Below are 21,313 nucleotides of genomic sequence, written 5' to 3' on the forward strand. Positions count from 1 at the left end.
TGCTTTACAAAACTGACCTACCTTAACCCCTTCCTTCATGCAGTAGATCTGTAAAGCACTCACACCATCTGAGAATGGGTGAATCTGGAGATTAAATGGTGGAGACCGTCTCTCTCTTTCCTGCAAATAAATTCAAAAGATGCTAGAGAATGTATTAGGATGAAGCAGACACACACAGAAAATGCCATAGCTACTGTTTATATCATGCTTGGCTTGCATGCTTCATTTTACAAGCCAAGGAATGAAACATCTAGACCTAGTCTGAAAAAGTGAGCCAAGTGGGACAGAATCCTAAACCCAAGGTAACTGTTTAACAGGCAATTATTTGATAAATTATGTCAATTTGCAAATTGGCTGTGGACAGGCTGTCACCTAGCTAAGATTCAAGTGATTTGCTTTATGAAGTGCTGAACAACTACACATTTTTGTAAATACTCCCTTTAGAAACAGGTGTTTGACTTTAGACCATTGGGAGACTCAGATTACACATTTTCGTCATCCTGGTATGTTGTACATTCTAACATCTGTGGAAAACAAGGTATTCAAAAAAACTGATCAACTTAGCTATTTATACACCTTTATTGCTTAAAGTTTACAAATATTTGTCCAGTTTTAAAGGACCAGAGACAAAAATAAAAATTTGAAGATGCTATGCTATTTCTCATTCCTTTCAGGTATTCAGGCAAGCACGGAAGTGAAGATAAAACTTCACTTCCACACACATTTTTGGTTTATGAACATGTAATTCACTTGATCAGTTCAGCTCCCTGCCATATGGAAACACAGCTGTCAAGTAAAACTGTGGGACAGTTCAATAAATAAGGGGCAAGTCTGACACAGCATTAATTTATGAGACCCAGGAAAGGCTCTGTGTGGCAAGTGTATTTGGCCTTGGACAGCAACTGAAAAGAACAACTGAAAAATAAACCAGCTTATACTGGGGAAGAGAGCAGGTGAAGTTGTGGCTGGCTGGTGCTCCAAAGAAGTGTCTGTAACTAGAGGCAGTCTGGGAAGAGGGAGCTTGAAGTCCCACAGAGGCTTCTGGAGCTCCTACATCAATGTCCAATGTCACCTGAAAGACTGTTTGTACCCACTGCAGGTCATGGAAAAGCTGCTCAACAGGGAATGTGTCCAGTGCCCGCAAAAGGAACAGCACTTGCACATGGGCAGACAGGCATCTCCAAGTATTAGAAAAATCATGCCCACAGGTGTGGTAACTAAGAGCTAACTCATGTTAATCAGCTAAGCTTACCTGTGGACACTAGGCACCTGGCTCAGGGTGAAGTGAACCAGCTGGGTATGGAGCTTACTATTTCCAGGATATTAGAGCTGACATATTTCAGCTCACAATGAAAAATGCTGGTCCTGATTTTTTACTCTGTTTTATTGCTACAAAATTGTGTAAACCCTTGATTAAAGTTGGTGTCCAGTGCAAGTGCACTCATTTCATTTCTACCAGATCTACTGTCAGAAGTGCATCCATCACCTCCAGCTCAAGGTTGCGGAACTCCAGCAGCTCGTTCTGGTCTCGCGCATCCTGCAGCTCCTGTTGCAGACGGTTGTTTTCTGCTTCCATTTTCTCTATCTAACAGAAATATGTTAAATCATGATCTGTGTGACTGTTACAAGAACCATGAAGTATTAGGTGAGTAGTAGTTGAGGTAGCATAGGCTGTGCAAAATCTAAACCCTAAAGATGTCTCACAGGATCCAGATAACCCTTCAGAGTGAACATGCAAACCTTTTGACCATACCTTGTCTAAAAGCTCTTGGTTCCTCTTAATGAAAAGCTGCTTGTCTTCCACCCAGTGTGAGTCCTGTTGGACGAAGCAGTAGTATTACAGAATAACCAAATTCCATGAGGCCTGGCACATTTATTGAAAATTGGAGCCACAATATTCAGGCTTTGAAATCCTACAGGAACAAGCTGTCTTTTATAGAACAAAAACATTTTAAGTTTACAAAGCTGTAGCAAGGCTTCTGAACTTGCTGGATCTGCTTGTTTACTGACTGGCAACATTACATCTCATGGAAGTTTATACTGAAATTGTGCTAGGTATTTTGTAAGCAGAGCAGGTAAGATACAAAACAGGAAAAAAAACCACACAAGAATTACTTACCTGCCCTTTCTGAGCCAAAGTTTTCTCCAGATCTTCTATTTTGGCTTTATACCTCTGGACTTCAGCTTGAAGTTGCTCCTGAGCCTGTTGAAGTCAGGCACCGCATTAAAGAGTAACAAAATCAGCAATGTGACTGGTATTAAAAGGAAACCAAAACCAGCACAGCCTGGGTTCATGCTGTCAGTTCCACTGAGTGAGAAACCATTAGAAAGGTTCTGACTCAGTGATATTTTGTGCCACCCCTTAGACTGGCACAAAGATGACACAAGGGAACAGAGCTGTGGATCAGCCCCAACTCCCCACCCAAGCCTATTCCACCATGGATTGCATCAGAGCAGCAAAATACAAGCTCAGGTATTGGGGGGTGCTCTGCTCAAAGACCTTGATAAGGGGCAATCCCTAAATTACAAAAAAAAAGTGCTTAGTTGATCAGAGTGGCAAAAGGTAGTGGGAAGAGGCAATTTTAACTGCCAGGAGGGTCTTCAAGAGCTGACTAAACAAAGTACTAAACAAACTGATACAATCTTACAGCTGACTGCTGCGAGCAGGAATTTGGGCTGAAGGACTGAGGTGCTTTCCAGCCTGAATGATTCTGTAATTTTATTAGAGGGACATTTTTAGCCTTGGAAGGTTTACTGTAGCCTGCATCACATTAAAATTTGAATATAATTTGCATTTCTCTGTTAGAAACATTCAGATATTCCTAAAGTTGGTGTAATATGTGCCTTTGTGAAAACCCACAGGCCTTCATTTGCCTTTAAAACCCAACCCTATCACACTTAGGCAAATGATAAGAAAACCCTTGTGATTCTGTGTCAGGCTGCAGAGTTGTCTGCTTTGGCATGCCTGCCTAACTGCAGAGTTTTCAGGTTCAGGTGGAGGACAGCTTCTTGTAAACGGGGTGATTGTGCTCATTCTTTATTGTCACTCTCTTTAAAAATGTACTCAGCAAACGAGTGAACAAACATTTCTCAGTGTTCTGGATGCTGTATGTAGCTCCATTTCATTGTATGTCCCTTTGAGGGGTTTCTTGTCCTGACAGCAATGAAATACTGTTACTCTCAAAACAAATACTGACCCTGGCTTCTCTTTCAGCATCTATGACCCCTCCCGTCTGTTCCTGCAGCAGTGCATACGCTCTCTGCAGGGCCTGGTACTCCTTTGTCAGCTGCCGAAACCGAAGCTCTGACTCTTCTGCTGCTAAGCCCTGAAGAATAAGAAGGAACATGTCTAAGCCACGGAGAGCAAAGCACTGTCAAAGCAAAGAATGCAAATGTGATTTGTTAAGCACAGTAGTTGGTTTACAGGTCTTGATTCAAATAGCTTTTTGGATCACAGTGACCTTGGTGTCATCTGAAATTAAAAAAAGGGGAAATTATACAGCACTTATATCACAGAATCAGCTGAGTTGGAAGGGATCTACAAGGATCATTGAGTCCAACTCCTGGCCCTGCAAGCACCATCCCCGAGAGTCACTGAGAGTGTTGTCCAAACACTTCTTGAACATTCTCAGGCTTGGTGCTGTAACCACTTCCCTGGGGAGACCATTCCAGTGCCCAACCACTCTTTGGGTGAAGAACTTGTTTCTACTATCCAACCTAAATGTCACCTGACACAACTTCAGGCCATTCCCTCAGGCCCTGTCACTCGTCACCACAGATAAGAGATCAGTGTCTGTCCCTCCTCCTCCCCTCATGAGGAAGTTGTAGACTGCAATGAGGCCTCCCCTCAGTCTCTTCTCCAGGCTGAATAAATCAAGTGACCTCAGCTGCTCCTCACACAGCTTCCCCTCAGAGCCCTTCACCATCTTTGTTGCCCTCCTTTGAACACTCTCTAACAATTTAATATTTTTCTTGTATTGTGGCACCCAAAACTGCACACAATATTCAAGGTGAGGCCACCGCAGTGCAGAGCAGAGCAGGACAATCCCCTCCCTTGACTGGCTGACAATGCTGGGCCTGATGCCCCCCAGGACATGGGTGGCCCCCCCCCCGCTGCCAGGGCACTGCTGACTCATATTCAACTTTCTGTCAACCACCGGGTCCCTTTCCAGGTGCTGCTTTCCAGCATCTCATTCCCCAGTCAGTCTGTAGATCCAGGCTACCCCATTCCCAGGTGCAGAATCTGGCACTTTTGCCTTGTTGAACTTCATCTGGTTGGTGACGGCCCAGCCCTCTGATTTGTCGAGGTCTCTCTGCAGGGCCTCCCTGCCTCTGAGGGAGTCAACAGCTCCTCCCTGTTTTGTATCATCTGAGAACTTGCTCAGTATCCCTTCCAGTCCTGTGTCCAAGTAATTTATGATGAAACTGAAGAGCACAGGGCCTAAGACAAAGCCCTGCAAAACCCCACTAGTGACAGGTAACCAGCACGATGTCATCCCATTCACTATAACTCTTTGATATGTCTTCAAGCTAAAAGAAATGCAATAGGCTAGTTTTCTTGAAAGGGGAGAGGAAAAGAAATCACCTCAAATTGCAGGGTAGTCATAGCTATAGACTCTATGGACCAGATTGTGGAAGAAACTCTCAGCATTTCAGTATATGAGTAACCAAAATTAAGGTCAAACTTAAGTATTTATCATTCAGTATGCACTATAAAAACCTAAGTGTTCTTGAGAGTCTGACCACTTGTTTTGAAAGTCATCATCTCGTGAAAACCTGTAACTTGCCTGTGGAAAGAGTCAGATCTTACCTCATCCAGATCATCATCTGGAGTTGCTGGTGTCCTGTCTGTTCTATATGAGGCCACAGAGGATGTTTCAGAGTCCATAGAATCATCATCATACCCAAAAACTGTATCCATGACATGTCTCTACAGAAGGAAAAACATGATTTCTGAACCTTCATGTAAACTTGTAGCATGCATTTTGGAGAGGGGAAGAGGGGGGAGTTGCTAGTTACTTAAAAGACAAGGTGTGAAAAATGAACAGTGGGCTACACCTGCAATCACCATCTTCAAACAAATTCAGTGGAAACCCATTGAAGATCAGGTCTTGTGCTGGTGGAGATTTAAGTTTTCTGAATAATTTTTCTGAGGGTCTGTCTCAGCCTAACTGGAAAACAATGTGAGCAGCAACATGCCAGAGGAAAAGTCTCTGCCCTTGCAGGAAGGCAGGAGAATTGTTTGTTAACCACAATGCTCTTCAGAAGATATCTATCAACATGCAGATTAGTGTGCAAAAGTAACACCATAAGGAGCTGAAAACTTGTGTAGAATAGGAAGCCCTCCTTCTCTCACAGACACTGCTGATACTTTTAATGTCTAGGTGCTTCTCTCACTGATATTGCCACTGGACCATGTGAGTGAAAGCTATGCTACTACAAAACTAACATGAAGGAACTTTTATTGCATCTTTCCAGGACTACAGTAACTGGCACATGTTATAAACAACTGCTCATGCTCCACAGTTTGGTTGTATGCCTGACACCTCGCTACCACCAATCTCTGTAGCCAAATTAAATCAAATTAAAACTGTGAGACGTGCCCTGTGAAGATACAGATGCTTGACCCTGCAGGCTTGGTTTCAGGGTACAGATTTGAACATTTAAATACTTGGCTTATGGATAATTCTGAAGACAAATGGATCAACGAGCAATTAAGATGCACTTTTATTTGTAACATTTTTCACTTTGCTGACCGGTTAAAATCTTCTAAACCTGGAGTTTGAATCACACAAAAAACATGTACCAAAGATGTCAATTAGCTTTTGCATATATTGTAATTTTTGCTCATTGTGTTGTCAAGTGAAGACAATTGCCATATTCTCCAGTGTTATAACCTCTGATGAAAATACTATTCAGTCCTTGTTGTGTCTGCTGTATACTGCTTCGCAACCCACACAGAAACAATGTGATAACACAGCTAGGATTCATTGGTCTGAAATTCCCAGTGTGTAGACAGTGCTGTGTTACTTTCACAGAACACAGCTGATGCACTATGGGATGTCCTTGGGGAACTGAGAGCAACCAAGCAACCAGTATTTCCACTTTTTGGAGGTGGGACATGAATGTCGCAAAGTCATGCTCCACATCTAGCTGATAAAGGAGCTGTGTGAACCACTCCTGACTACTCAGCTCTAAAATTGTTGTAAATTATACCAGTTTTGGACTTAACCCAATTCAGGGTGATACAAAGGTTAGTCAAAGGTATGTGGAACTGAGCAGGAGAGAATGACACAGTATCTCAGGCAGAAATTTCCACTTGAAGAATAGAGATGCACAAGGATTTGGCTTTAGCCCATATGTGCTGTAAAAAACAGATTGCAGAAAAAAGATGGGAAGGTCTCTGGAAACGTAAATATCTCTCAGCATAACAAACCCTGAGACCAATACTTACAGAAACCAAATGGAAGGACAATTATTACTATTGGTGGGGGAGAGGACGACAGATGGGATGGGAAGCCCCATTTTGCTGAAAATAAAATAGCTGCATACCCTTAACTGAATTTCAAAGTGGATTTAAAAAGCTCTCCCAAAGTAACTAAGGAACTTATAAACCTGATCACTAAAGCAGATTGTTATAATCCACAAAGCTCTCTTTAATCAGATTGCTAAAGTGTGTTTTCCTACAGAGCCTACTTGAACTTTGTAAATGAGAAACAATTTTTCATCTTACCTTAATTGGTTTTGAGCTCCTTTTATGCTTTCTCCGACGAATGAGTTTCTCCCTGTCCTGGAAAATAAGATTTAAAAGTTATTCTCGCTTCTCTTCTTTGCAGCTGTTAGATGGCCAAATATACAGAGGAAACAAATAACAGAACTTCCAGTGACTCTCTCCATATGTTTAAACAAGAATCTAATTCCAGGTAGAAGGGAGGATTCATATCCAAATCTGTATGTGTGTCAGCTGAAAACCACCTAAAAAAAGCCCTTGTGCATTTGCCTTGAGCAGCTGCCAAACAACAGGAGCTGATGGATTGCCCTTTAAAATCACTGGGAGGCCTGATGCGTGGGTTTGGGCACTGCACAAGGTGCTGTCTGCCTTCCCTGATGAGGAGATGCTGCCTCTGTCTCAAAGTCATTAAATGATGGGAGTGTTGATCTCACCACTCCTAGCAAGGATGTCTCAGAAGAGCCTGTTTCGGAATCTTTCTCCTCAGTATCATAATGGAAAGTCAGCTGACAAAGGAATTGTCAGCGTTAAATGACAGAAGATCTGGAAACCCACTGTCTAGCTGTACATGCTTTGCCAGCACATGATAAGACACTGTGGGCCAGCCTCTTGTTAAGGAAACCTTTAAAGCATGACTTAGTTATAATGGTAAAACACTTGGCACAGCCCTGTCTTGTGAACATGTAGGTACCTTCCCAAGCTCCACAGTTCTTAGTTTGCATTCCTTTCTGGAGTTCAATTCACAGTGCTATGCTTTGAGTTGTAGGGGCTGATCCTCCACTACAAATTCAGTAAACTGCACACATGCACACCTACAGCTAAACATCTGCTGTTTAAAAAAGAAGATAAGGTATTAATGCTCAGACCTCTAGTTATAAGAAGAAATACTATCAGTAGTAAACTGTACATAGCAATCATTCCTAATTTCCCAGTGCTCTGAACATACCCTTGTTAACTCATCAATTATGTTCTGCTGTTCTATGACCTGAAGCTTTAAAAATTCCGTTTCTTGTTCCTCATTAGCCTGATCCAGGTCATTGAGAGATCTTAATTTCTTTAGAGGAGGATGTGATGTTATTTTTTCTCTCTGTGGTAAGAAGAAAAGATAAAAGAGATAAAATAAGATTCAGCAACTAGAAGACCACCTTTCAGCTAAAAACTAAACATTACCTTTCATTTAAGCTATATAGACCTTTAAATATGTTTCAGCTACACTGTTTTTTAATTAATGCCCATCAGCGCTTCTTAACAATAAAGTAGCACAGCAAGGCTGAGTTCTTTAATCAGAACAACAAAGCTTTATCTATTTAGTTACCATGTGGCAACACAGCCTCTGCAGCCCTTAAAGGTCACACACCATAGCTCTTCCTTGGCCATGCATCAAGATGCCCCCACATGTGGCAAATAGAGTTGAACCTGTCCAGTGGGTAGGCAAATAGTATCTGCTCTCATGACCCCATGTCCTTACTGATACTCAACGTAGGACCATACACAGTGAGGCAATGGTCATGCTTTACTCATGTGAAAGACATGCATCCAGTTGGACAAGGAGGAAAGGCAAAAACTGTGGTAACAGACATTTTAACTACAGGTCAATATCCTGCCTGCTCCTGAGCATATGTGGGAAAAGAGATGGCTGAAACCTGTGAGAATTACTCTAGCCACCCACAGCTTGTTAACTTTCATGGTTTTGGCATCCATAATGTGAAGAGCAGATGTCAGGGAGCTAACTTAGCACATATATGCTGTCCACAGATACGCACCAGTGGTGCTGCCCACTGATGTCTAATGCATGCAGATTCCCAAGTCCTTCCTCTTTGCTGTGGGAGACCCCAAGGGACAGTGATCTGCACTACCACAGCTGTGGAAGAATAATTCTGACCCATGACACCTGCAGTAAGTTTATCTGTCTTCTAGGCATGGGTTAATTGCAAAGTCTTAAAGTGGATTAACTGTGTAACACTAAAGTCTTTTGTCTGTGAGACAAGAAAGTGAATCTGATCATCTCCGCCCAATCACCAGGAAAGCTGCTTCCCACTGCAGGGCACTTAGCCTGCTCAGGACAGTGGCTACTACAAGTCAGGGCAAGGTCCATGAACACCCTTAGCAGGGAAAGTTGTCTCAGTCTGCCAGCTTACATCTGGCGACCCAGAACATCCACCTCCTTTTTCATTAATGCCAAAGCAACATCAGTGCACGTGTAGGAATATAGGGCCTGGAAGCAGACTGATAAGGCAATCCCATCTGAAGGATATGGAGACATAACTGCTTTGACCCCACTTCATATAGCCCTGACATGGGAAATGTATAGCCCTAACCAAATTTAAATACCACCATTCTCCCTTTCCCATATCCATCCACCATGCGTATGTTTTATGGAAAGATTCTATGTGCCTAGTGCCATATCAGAAGTTTACTTTGTCATCATCAGCTCTAAAAAGAATGTGTGCATGATGCAAGAACATCATGCTGGCTGAAAACATCACTCTTAACAGCATCCTTTTTGAGTTCCAGACAAAAAATAGCACAGCAGGACATGCCTCAATGATACAACTATTTTTTCCTCTTTTTTTTGAAACAATTGAAACTCAATATTCTAACTTTGAGAATGGAATTAAAGACTGTGATTAAGCATTCATGTAAATATATTGCCCATGTATGCATAATACACAATATTATGGTATGTAAAACTATAATACAGACCTAACCATGGCTGTATCTTAGCAATAGTATTACATGTAATATACAACACATATTCTCTATTTATATACATCATGCACTATGCAGATGTGGCCACCAACACATAGATCATCCAGTAATCCTCATTTTGCTCTTCAGTACCAACCATCTCTATATTTTCTTTAGTGACTGCTTTGAGTTTATCTTCCATGCGCTGCAAAGACTGCATAAGTTCATCATTTCTCTTTGTGAGGCACTTGTTCTTTTCCAGAAGAGGTTTACATTGTTTCTCAGCTTCTCGGACACGCTTCAACTGGATTGATAACAGCAATTAATAATTGTCATGAGAGACACATGAATATACTTGTAATTTGCAATCTTGACATATATTTTGCAATTATGACACAAAGAACATTCAAGCCAGCTAAACTGATATGAAAGGAGTGCGTTAAGATTTCTAGCTCAGGAATAAAATAAACCATCAAGAGTTGAACTTATCCTCATCTTTAAGCAGAGAAGTAGGAATATAAACAGGTTAAATAGCCAGGGTCCTGATTCAACACACAGGTATCACCACAGTGTAGAAAATCAGATAAAGGGATCAATTCACTGGTGTCAATTCTTCCTAGATTCAGTACTTAACTATTTTCAACCTGGTCAAATACTGGACTACAGACCTTACAGACATTATTTCATTTACAAGGTAAGTCTCACCATACACTGTTGTGTGCTCAAAAGGAGGGAACAGAAGCGTTCACACAGGACCCTATAAGCCTTGCTGCCTTGACTTCTGCTGTGATTTTGTACTCATGTACCTTCAATGAAATTATTGTTTAATTCTAGGATAAAAAGTTCTCCTCAGCCTCCTGAGTGATGGGCCTGATGGATGGACAAGGCATATTCATCACCAGCTTTATCCTTGGATCCTCCCCCTCTTTGTCTTTCCCCATGGCTCTCAACCTCCTTTGTCTGCCAGTGCAAAAGCTCACATACCAGTTCATTTCGTTCATCAACAAGCAATGTGTTCCGGTCTTCCAGCTTCCGTATCGTGGCATTCAGCTCTGCTATCCTCTTCTGGTTTCTGCGCAAGTCCTGTACATGAGCAACAATGTCACGCAGTTACTGGTTTTACTGGTTCTCTTCAAAATACATGCTTGGGAAAAGAATCCTTAAAAATCACACACCAGTCAACTTAAACTGTCATCACCAACAAATTATCTTTAGGGACTTTTACAGTACTGAGTATGTTGGCAAATATATATATACATATATATATATATATATATATATATATACACACACATAATTTTTTTTTTTTTTTTAGGAAGAAGTATCTGGTTTGGGGGATACTTTAATTGAAAATTTAAGCCGCTTAAAAAAATTAAGAGAAAACAACCAAACAGATGATAATTTTTTATGAAGGAGATGAAAAAGCTAAAAGATTCTAATTTTTATTGCCTTTTCCTATTGATTGCTTCTATTTGTTGAGCCACTGCATCAGGTGAAGAAGTCAGGACAACCCTTTCAGTATCCATTACAATTACTTTCTTATTCCTCATTTGTATACATGTAAGTATGCTTTTATATATACACTGGTTGTGTAAACATCTTCAGTTTAGTCACACAATGGGTGACATGCATGCTTTGTGAATGATACCCAAGAGCTGTCTGTGGGAAGACAGACAAAGAGGAGGATCTCCTAAGAGTCTCACAGATTCTCCACCCCCAGCCTTCTCCTTGCCCCTCTGTGCTCATACTCCTAATTCTTTCTGGTTTTGAGAATGCATGTTATCCAGGTAGTTATGTTCATTGGTGATTCTTTCAAAGGGGCACTGATTATTTAAGCTGTGTTGTATTTGTGAATAGAACAACTGATGAAAACCAACAGTACAAAGCTTTGTCCAACTAGCATACCCTCTGAAGACTCTATGGACATTAACTTGTCTGTAGTGAGTAAGTGGGAATGTTTTCCCAGGGCCTGAGAAGGTATGTCAGCAAGAAACACACATCCATGCTTCTGTTTTGCAGGGACCAGTAAAACCTGCATACAGGGCTGCTGCAGTGCTCCGAACCATCTCCGGCTCTTCCAGGGATCTCTCTCTTGGGACTGCTCATGTTACACTCTGCCTCCTTCACCAAAAAGAGCTGTTCATCTAGAGCTTCCTTCTGCAGCTGCAGCTTCTGCACATAGCCTGTCTGTGTCTCCAGTTCTTTCTCCAGTGAAAATATGATCCTGTCTTTAGCCTTGATCTCGTCCATCTGAATGAAAGAAACACCAGAACAATATTACTGCGTGAAGGCAACAGCATTTCTTCAACTTATATTGTATGATTTACTTAAGAACAGTGATCACCCCTCAAATCTGCTCTACCATACTGCACCAGGCCTGTAAAACAACACAGTCTGAGCCATACCCATAATTTGGCACAGGAGCACATTCACTGAGCATTCTAGCAACACAAGAATACACCTCCAGGATGCAGACTGTGAATTGGGGGACTTGTATCATTCTTGACAGTTTAAATTATCATTTCTTTTACTTAATTGTGAGTTCTTGAATTCCAATTTTCAAGCTAAACTTTCCACCATTACAGGCAGGTCCAGCTCTCCACATGACAGTGTGCTCTGGTTCTGCCCAGGACAAGGTTAATTTTTGCAGTAGCCAGGAGGGGCATGGACCCAGAGGTTTTTCTATAGCATCTAATGTCATTTTCTGGGAATGGGGGAAGGGCTCCCTTCTGGATGAGGGTAGCATGGCTGCGGTCAGGTCACGGGCTGCGTGGTGAGCATTTTGCATGTAAGTCACTCTCCTCTCTCTTGTATATTTTTGTTATTAATATTGCAGCTGCTACTGTTTGTTTTCTTATTTCATTGCTGTGTCCAGTAAATTGGTCTTACGTCAATTCATGATCTCATCTTTACCTTTTGTGCCTCCAGTTCTCCTCTCCAGCCCACTGCATGGGATGGGGAGTGAGCAAGCATCAGCATGGTTTTGAAAGGCTAAGTGGGAGCAGAAATTGGGGAGTACCGTTCCTAAACCACGACACAGGGAAACAATGCAACCTGCACCTTTGCTGGTGTGGGCCTCTTTTTGTTCATTTTCCACAGTAATTACTGAAGGCTACACCAAGGCCAACCCAAAAGATATCTCCTCTCCTGCCATGGTTTATTATGTTTAGGATACCATAAGAGAATCTGGAGAAACCAAAAAACTGCAAACGCAGATGCAAATGCTTTATCTTAACCATCTGCACCTTGCATGTATTAGCAGATCAGGCAGCCAAATCCTTATGGATTAGGCCAATCACTCTCCTAATTTAAGATGTTAACTGCCATCACAGTGCTATAGCTGACTCACTGTGATCTACTTATTCCTGACAAATGACAGTGAGAAATTTGTAATACTTTTTCAAAGTGAGTTGCACTGCAGAGTTCTGTTACGCAGAAACAGCTAAGAGACACAAAAGGCAAACTCAGTGCAGCCTAAGAGAACACATGAACTGTTTTGATTACTGACCAGGCGTCGAATATCCCTTTCACTCTCCCATTTGATCTTGGAAATGGCTTCCTGGTGGGACTGATGCTCACTCCGAAGATCGCCCGCCTTGATCTTATCGGCCTGGATCATATTGTTAAGGGCCTCATCTACCTGCTTTTTGGCAGACTTCAGTTCAGTAATTTCCTGCAGAAGCTTAAGGCGCTCAGAGTCAAACTGTTTTCTGGCTTCTTCACGAGCCTCAATAGTCAGCGCTGTCCGTACTTTATCACTGCTCCCATCCCGCAGTGCACACAGTGCTGACTTGAGGCGCTGGATTTCACTGTCTCGGACTTTCACCATTCTCGTCATCTCCTGCTCGTGCTGTTTGATGAGGTTCTCCCTAACAGCCTGCAGCTCCTTCATTTTCTCCTCATGGAGTTTGGCTTTTAGCTCTGTGATCTGCACGGTCTGCTTGCGTTGCTCCACTTCGCGGATACGCTTTGTTTCTTGAGTCTTCTCTCTTTCGAGTTTAGCAACCTACATTGAGATAAAATGAAAGTCATCTGATACCAACGTAACATTATCAAAACAAGCCCGCCCAGACACATCCATGTCACATTGAGAAAGACCCTGATGAAACCCCAGACAATCCTCCACACTCCTAAAACAAAATATAGGCCAGCTTCTGAGGCATTCACATAGATTACACTGCCTTTACTCAAACAAAAAACCCTGTCTTCTCCAGGTGTCCTGCCTCTCATGATGCTACATGTACTTTTAATATTTCCTTAGGAAATAAGATTTCACTATATGTGTACATTTGTCTAAAAGCTTTTTAACCTAGCAGTCAAATTCACCAGAAAATTGGAGGGCTCAGAAATAGCAACATTCCTACAACTTTACATACTGCTCCATTTGAGGGCCAGAGGTTTCTCCAACTTGTAGCTCAGTAAAATGGAGTATTTTCCACAGAAGCCACAGGACATCCACAGTAAATGTTATGAGTTGGGAAAGAATCAGACCACTGTTTTAGGAACGAGTTGTGTGATACCACTTTTTCCACGCGTTTGTCTTCTTCAGCAGACACTTTTACTTAAAACCAAATGCTCACTCACCTTAGATTTCTCCTGATGCAGCTCAATTTGAATGTCTGTTAGTTTAGTCCTGAGTTCCTCATTGGCAGCCTGCAGGGCAACAATCAGTGCCTCAGGCTTTTCGCCCTTGCTCCGTCCTTTTTTTGACATGGTTTCTTATCAGTGAGAGTCCACGTGTTTATTTCAAATATGGACTGCCATCTTTTTCTGTTCCTTTCAGTGCCAGTTAGTTCAGCAACTACTGCGTGACATTCCTTGAGGTCCTGGACTCAGCTGCTTTGGAAGCCCTGTGGGAAATAAGAAATACTATTATTTGTCAGTGGACAGTGCAGCTGGACAGCTCACATGCTTAAGAACACAACAGAGAGCTCCCATCTCCAAACACTGCAATCTTTGTCTGAAAACCTGCAAGGGAGATGGAGATCCCAGAACAACCATGCTTCTGAACACCAGCCTGGCACACTTGTGGGAATTCCATGTTTGCCCTTTTTCTGTTCTCAGAAAGGGGCAGGGTGCATTGAAGATAGGAGTTCATTTACCATAAAGATTAGTGCTGTTGGGAGTACAGGACTAGAAGGGACGGGTTATTTAATCCAATCCTTGCAGTCTGAGGTAACCACAAAGCAGACATTATAGTCTCAAGGATCTACCAACAATATCATTCTCATCCCCTTCCCAACCCCTGATCCCCTGCAAGATCCAGTGCCAAACTCAAAGACTCTCCACAACACTCCTACCATCTGTCACGGGAGGAAAGGGCAAGTGAAGTCCTCATAAGCATTCCAGGTCTCTGTAGAAGCAGAAAACTAGTAACATGCAAGGGCCTGTTCAGACCAGAAATTGTCCCCATGGAGTGAGAAATGAGCGCCTACGCCTTTTGGAGGATTAAGATCCTAATTTACAAATGAAGCAAGAAATTACAATATCACACCATAATCTAGCAATTGGGGGTTTAACATCTGGTTATTAACAGTATAAAATAAAATTCTGGACATTAGACGAACATCATCATTATCCCTGTATTCATTTAAATTTGATAGCATTATTATTCCCATTTGTGGCCACTAGCTGAGAGAATGTTTGGAGATCTGGTATATCAACTTGGAGATGGGCAAAGCACTGAAACATTAAGACTGCAAAGAAAGGGACAGAGCATAGTGTAGTGGTAGTGGTAAAACTTTCCAGCAACAACGATCAGTGCTCCAATGCTAGATTCCACGCAAGCTTTCCTGCATTATCGTCAGGTTGCACATTAATTTTTATATTTTATTTGCTTTAGGTACAAAACATAAATAGAATCATAATCTCCTCTGTTAAAATAGAAGTAAAGAGACCTCCAAACAGGAAAGCCTGTTTAACGCAAGAAAAACTTGCATGCATCAGTAGAAGGAAGGACAAGAATAGAACTTAATTTCCCTGTGTTTCAAGAGGGAATTTTGAGGCTGTTCCACTAGATCCAACCAGTCACCTGAAGGCATTTCCCGTGGCACTTTACTCACCCCTGTTCTTCTCTAGAGTGCTACAATGACAGCATCAGGACATTTTGACAGCAGCTTAATACTAAGGCTGATAGAGAAGGATCACTTGCAAGCTGTAGGCCACTTTCCCTGTCATGTTCCAGCTGTGGAGTGCTGTTTTGTACAACTGAGAGCATCCACAAACCTGGTTTAGCCAGAAAATCATATGGGATTTGCCACCAGTATCACAAAACAAAGCAGGCAAAGTACAGTAACAAATCTCCTGTTACGTATGGTGATACAGTCAGTATGGAAAGTGGGATGACCTAGGGATTCTGTCCCGCATTTCAGAACAAAAGGTCCTGTTTCAGCAATAGTATTTCCATTCAAAGTCAGAGGAGCAATCTCACACACTAAAAAGTTTTCAAAATTAAGGCTGTCCCAGTTAGTTATTACATACCATAGAGGTAAGAGCAAAAATTTTAGATGTAGTCTCTGCCCCAATGATCTTACAACTTATTCAAATATCCAATTCAATTACTGTGAACCAAGTACTTTCCAAAACACAGAAAAACCTTTCCCTTTTCTAACACCAGATGCTGCTGTCCATTTTGACTGCACAGCATGCTTCTGTACCACAGCCATCACAGTACCTTATCTTAATGCATCTCCCAGCAGGCCTCATTACAGAAGAATATGCATATAGCTGTACATTTATAGCAAGTAGAAAAACTGCTAATTATGCAACAGCTGCCCAATATGAGAACCACCAAATGCAAGAGGCATCTGAAATAGCGAAACTCATAGAGACACTTGTGTGAAATAACTTCACAGGAGAACCACTGCAAAACTGAACCACTGCAAAACAGCCCCATAATAAAAAGTTTCAAAGGAATAGATATCCAATTGCCTACCCAAGTACAGCTAAAAAAAAAAATCATACTTGAAATATCAAAAAATGCCTGTAGTCGAAAACCACTTTACCGGTTTGTACAGCGCTAAAGTAAAAGGGAACTTTGCCATTGACTGGAACAGGAGCAGAAACAGGAGACCAATATGTCTCCCATGGTAACTAAATCCATAAAATGTACTTAAAGATGAGCCTAGGGACTTAGAAAAAAGAAGGAAACAGAATTCTATTAACTCTTAGAATCTTAATCAGCCATACTGCCTTTCATCTTGATGAATGAATAAATTAATGCACTCCCGTTTCTTCCTGCTCTTTGAACAAGGCCACATATGCACCAGAATGCTGCAGTGATGGGTGGGTAAGGATGGGCTGAGAATTCATAGCTCTGATCTGACTGAGAACACTTCAACAGTGTTAAGCAGTATCCAGACTATTCATAATAACACATCTTAATTTTCTTTCCCAAGAGAGATCCAGAGAAGCACCATTTAGCCCAATTCAATTTTAAATATGAAATCATGTTTAAAGTAAAATGTAACTGAACAGTTCTCTTTGTTGCATAGGTGCTATCTGCTCTTGGTGTTTGTTGAAGATGGGCACAAGTACTCCCCAGTTCTCATCTCTGCTGAGTAACCTCTCTGGTTTGGATGCTTGGGCTCTTTTCAGTGTCAATCCAGCTCTCTTTACCATAGCCTTGAATGCTAAAAGACATATATTGTAATCATAGGTGTGTGGCATACTAGACTGGGATTCAAATGAAAATTACTTGGAATACAGTAGACAAGACTGTGCAGGGCAAGCTGGAGAGAAAAATAGAAAATATTCACTGACAGGTGTTTCATGATGAATATAACTGCACTACAGTTCAAAGTGGTGATTTATCAGATCCAGGCACAGGACTCTAGAACACCTTGGGTTATTGTGAAAATCAAGAGCAGACTCAGCAGTCTTTCTTTTTCCAAACAGGAAGAAGGTATCTGAGCTAAGAGATTTTGTAGTACCTGTCGATTCAAAGCAAAGGAAGGGAAACAAATGCTGCCCACACTAAGTGAAGTGTAGCTTGGCTGAATAGTTGGTGTAGGCTGCTACACTGTGGCTGAACTTTGTATTTGAGAAATGCATGTTTGTGGGATGAAAGTCTACCACAGGAAAAAAAATGACAACCAATCATAATTATAATGTACATTTTAAAAGTACTTTTTTAAAATAAAAGCATGTATTTACCTATAAAATATATAGTGAAGTATTCTGGATAATTGTACTACCCCACGTTTCTGTTTTACTAGGCACACCAAGCTACTTCAGACACATTGTACTGATCTTGGAGTTAAACATAATATGCACAACACTTTATCAAGAAACAGCAGATCAAATGTGGCAGAACAGAATTAATTCTGCTCAGGCCTTGTTTTCTGATCTCATTCCATATGACAATATTTCAAATACTTAAAACATTTTCTGCCTTTCCCATGCAGGAGGTAAATTATGCCAACTATTTTACCATTTCTGTAACAAAATGAAGTGATCGGAGACATTGTGATGTGTCAGCCATATTGCCAACTATCATACTTGCTCTGAGTTAGGAAAAAATAAACTGTATGCATGATTGTGAGGAAGTGTTATTCACAGATTTTGAGCCCTCTACAGGGATGTGCCCCATGTAATTTTATCATATGCCACAATGCTAAGATGCAAGTGCAGTAATAAACTAGGAAAGGCATATGGTTTCAAACAGACATAGGGCAGGATTAGATTGGACATAAGGAAGACATTCTTACTTGTAAGGGTGGTGAGGGCCCAGCAGAAGTTGCCTGGAGAAGCTGTGACTGCCCCATCCTCAAGGCCAGGCTGGACAGGACTGGGAGAAACCTGGTCTAGTGGAAGGTGTCCCTGCCCATGGCAGCGGAGTGGAACGAGATGGGCTTTAAACTCAAACCTTCTATGATTCTATGACCTGAATACTGTGGCCTTTTCCTGGCTAGATATTAAACGATTCCATGAAGTTTTCACGTTTCCTAGAACACTCTTTGGTAGTGCTACAGCTTTCACTAGTAGAATCACCAAGTTTGTAGACTTCTCATTTGGGCAATCACTTGACACTTCCCATATATACATATATATATACACACACACATATATATACACACATACACACATACATATATGTGTATGTATAGGGGATTAAATGCTGTTTTCTTTAATGCCACACAGGTTATTTCTGACAAATTTTAAGCGACAGAAAACAATGTTTTACTAGGACTGGATCAGATGTTTCAGTTCCTAATACCTTGACTATTCCCTGCCATCCGTACCTCCTTTTTTCCAGGTCCTTTAAAACGTTATTTTAATAATGAGCACATTAAAAAAATACTATTTTCTTTTCCACCTCTCTCACTTGCAAAGGAGGTCACAGAAGATTTTTTTTTTCAAATGTCATCTCCACCTCTAGCCTATGCATATCCCTAGCAAGTTATTCTGACATAGCAAAGTTCGAAGTTCTTTTCAGTTACCAAAATCCTCACTAAAAAAATACATCACTATACTTCATGGAGAAAACTTTCATTATTAGCCACCTAGCAGACTTACTGGACATCTCATATGTACTGTTTGTAGTGGTGTGAAATAAATGGATAGCCTCCATTTGCCAGTATCCTCTTGTAAAAGGATACTCAAAGGAAAACAAATTGCCTTTTGGCAGGCTATGTCATCCAGGAGGTCTAAGCACATACAGTATTTTTAAAAGCCTACCTGTACAGAAATAAAAAGTAAATAGCTTCAGCAGCCACTTATTGTGCTTCCTTGGCATCTCTCAATGGTGACTTAAATGACCTAATGGCAAATACCCTTCTCCTACATGTGTCCATGGCAGGTAGAAATATATTCCTGACTAACAAGAAAGAGGTCAAATCTAGGTAGATTTCAATACAGTCTCCAAATCTAGAGCTGGTTTTAAAAGAGTCGTAATTTGTGTAGTGTGAAAAATCTTGGAAGTTAAGAATTTCCCTGTCTAACAGAAAATAAATTGAAACCTTGATACTTTTCTTTCAGAAATATTTAAAGTATCTTATTAAAACACCCAGCTATGGTGAAATCAATGTATCATTGCTAAGAATATTATTTTGATTTATATACTGTCACACTTAAAAATGAAACAGCTGTGTCAAAACCAGGCAACTCCTTCAAACCATACACTGTTGAAAACGGTAGCAAAAGTGTTGCTTCAGTTCACACCACCTGTGAATTTTGCCAAGATTTATTTACTAAAACTGACATCAACTGGTTGTCTGGCAGAACAGCTTTTACAGCATAAAGATCATAATCAATAGCAGCCACTCTTCCCCAACTTCCATTCTCAAGCTGACTTACACAATTGCAAGTCAAGCTTGCTGCTCTCATGATAAAGCAAGCAGCCTGAAGCTGCAAACCCTTGTCAGATTGGATTCTGTTGGGAGTATTGCCAGACATACATTTATAACCACATCATCACTGCATGCTAACTCTGGAAAAGACTCTGCCTCTGTAAGTTATTGTCTGTCCAGTCCCTTGCCAGGTTTGGATTTTGTGACCTGACTGAACCTCAGCTGGGGTTCCAAACCTCACTGACCTTTCTCTAAGTGCTAATGTTCCCCTTTTAGCAACAGAGTGAGGTGCTCAAAGTAAATCTGCTCACTGTTCATACTAGTACACTTGATTCTGTGAGACTTATCAGAAAGGACAAAGCATCAATGGTCTCAGGTCTTCCAGAGCAGGAGAGGTAGTTTCAGACAACACAAAACTGAGCAAACTGTGCAGTTCAGCCAAAGTGACAATCACTTCTTACCAGTGTGTAGAAGTTAACAGCTCAGTGAATTAATATATGTAACCTGTTCTATCAACAATGAGGAACAGGGCACATGACAAGTTTGCTTACTTACTCCCAGTATTTGATAGTCCTCTTCCACAGAAGTCCCTACTACAAGGAAGAACATACTTTTAGAAGGATGTTAGTACAAGCACCAGCTCATCTGTATGTCAATTTCAAGGATCAACTGATCACCTCTAACAGAGCATCTCTCACTGTCTCCTCCAAAATCTGCAGTCCCAGCAGGAAGTTTCTGGGAATAACATAGCACCTAAAGTATTAGGGAGGGACTATCAGAAATTTTTGAATTGTCTCATCTGTGTGATCATTTACGTTCTAAAGAGGAACCTGCCACATGGGCAAATAATTTTACTGCCAATGAACAAGGTGTATATAGCTAAAATTGCAATTAAAAGAAAGGGGCTTTTATTCTTCTTGCCCATTATAAGTATTTGAGGGTGCAATAACAGAAGCAGCCTCCATATGCCTCCATATGAGCTCACACCAAGGGTCATACTTAATTTCAGTTATAATTTTCTGCTTTCTGAGGGCAAGAGCAGATAGAAACCCTAACTCATACATGTGTTCCTCCCAACACCTTGCTCTCAGACACTTGGCTCTGCTCAAGGAGTGGCTCCACTGTGAAGTGGATTTAGCTATGTGAACAAGCAAAAACTCTGATCTAAACCTGCTCTTCTCTGGGTCCAGAGCCAGCATTTCAGCTCTTGCCAAGATAACAATTAACACGCTAATTTGGAACCCCACTGACCCAATTCTCCATCAGAAAAGGCTAGGTAACCCTAACATGAGGGTGGGTTCCAAATCACAACTGCTAATCCAAGCACCTTGGGTCTAGATCACAATCCTGACTCTAGAACCAGAACTTCAGAACATGACAAGCACGATGCAAGTATCACGTGAAGCTTTTTCATCCTTGGCAAATCCTCATGACCTTTCTGTGCTTCACCATCTCTGCCAACAATCTGCAACAATTCTGAGAGAGGCATTTTCTACTCCCACAAAATGGTGACAATCCCTTGGAACTAGAGGAGCAGTTCCGGTGCTTATGTGCTGGAAATTTCATCCCAGTTGCCAGACTGGATTCATGCTTGTTCATTGATCCA

General features: G+C 41.3%; 1 protein-coding gene across 3 annotated transcripts in view; it reads right to left on the minus strand.

Moving 5' to 3' along the window:
* The window catches only part of JAKMIP2 (janus kinase and microtubule interacting protein 2), a 27,056-nt gene extending 12,788 nt beyond the window's left edge, over window positions 1-14,268 (minus strand). For all 3 annotated transcript variants that reach the window (XM_017728261.1, XM_008629039.2, XM_017728263.1), the window contains exons 1-13: window positions 14,003-14,268; window positions 12,927-13,424; window positions 11,459-11,668; window positions 10,403-10,501; window positions 9,576-9,722; window positions 7,677-7,817; window positions 6,734-6,790; window positions 4,811-4,930; window positions 3,198-3,326; window positions 2,120-2,203; window positions 1,754-1,816; window positions 1,487-1,585; window positions 22-120 (exon numbers count right to left, since the gene is read on the minus strand). In XM_017728261.1, the coding sequence (XP_017583750.1) occupies window positions 22-120; window positions 1,487-1,585; window positions 1,754-1,816; window positions 2,120-2,203; window positions 3,198-3,326; window positions 4,811-4,930; window positions 6,734-6,790; window positions 7,677-7,817; window positions 9,576-9,722; window positions 10,403-10,501; window positions 11,459-11,668; window positions 12,927-13,424; window positions 14,003-14,131 (1,875 nt within the window). In that variant the 5' untranslated portion in view covers window positions 14,132-14,268. The remainder of the gene's footprint in view (window positions 1-21; window positions 121-1,486; window positions 1,586-1,753; window positions 1,817-2,119; window positions 2,204-3,197; window positions 3,327-4,810; window positions 4,931-6,733; window positions 6,791-7,676; window positions 7,818-9,575; window positions 9,723-10,402; window positions 10,502-11,458; window positions 11,669-12,926; window positions 13,425-14,002) is intronic.
* Between the last annotated feature and the right edge of the window lie 7,045 nt (window positions 14,269-21,313).

The sequence above is a fragment of the Corvus brachyrhynchos genome, unplaced genomic scaffold (assembly GCF_000691975.1).
Source record: "Corvus brachyrhynchos isolate BGI_N302 unplaced genomic scaffold, ASM69197v1 scaffold21, whole genome shotgun sequence".
In the NCBI taxonomy this organism is placed as follows: Eukaryota; Metazoa; Chordata; class Aves; order Passeriformes; family Corvidae; genus Corvus; species Corvus brachyrhynchos.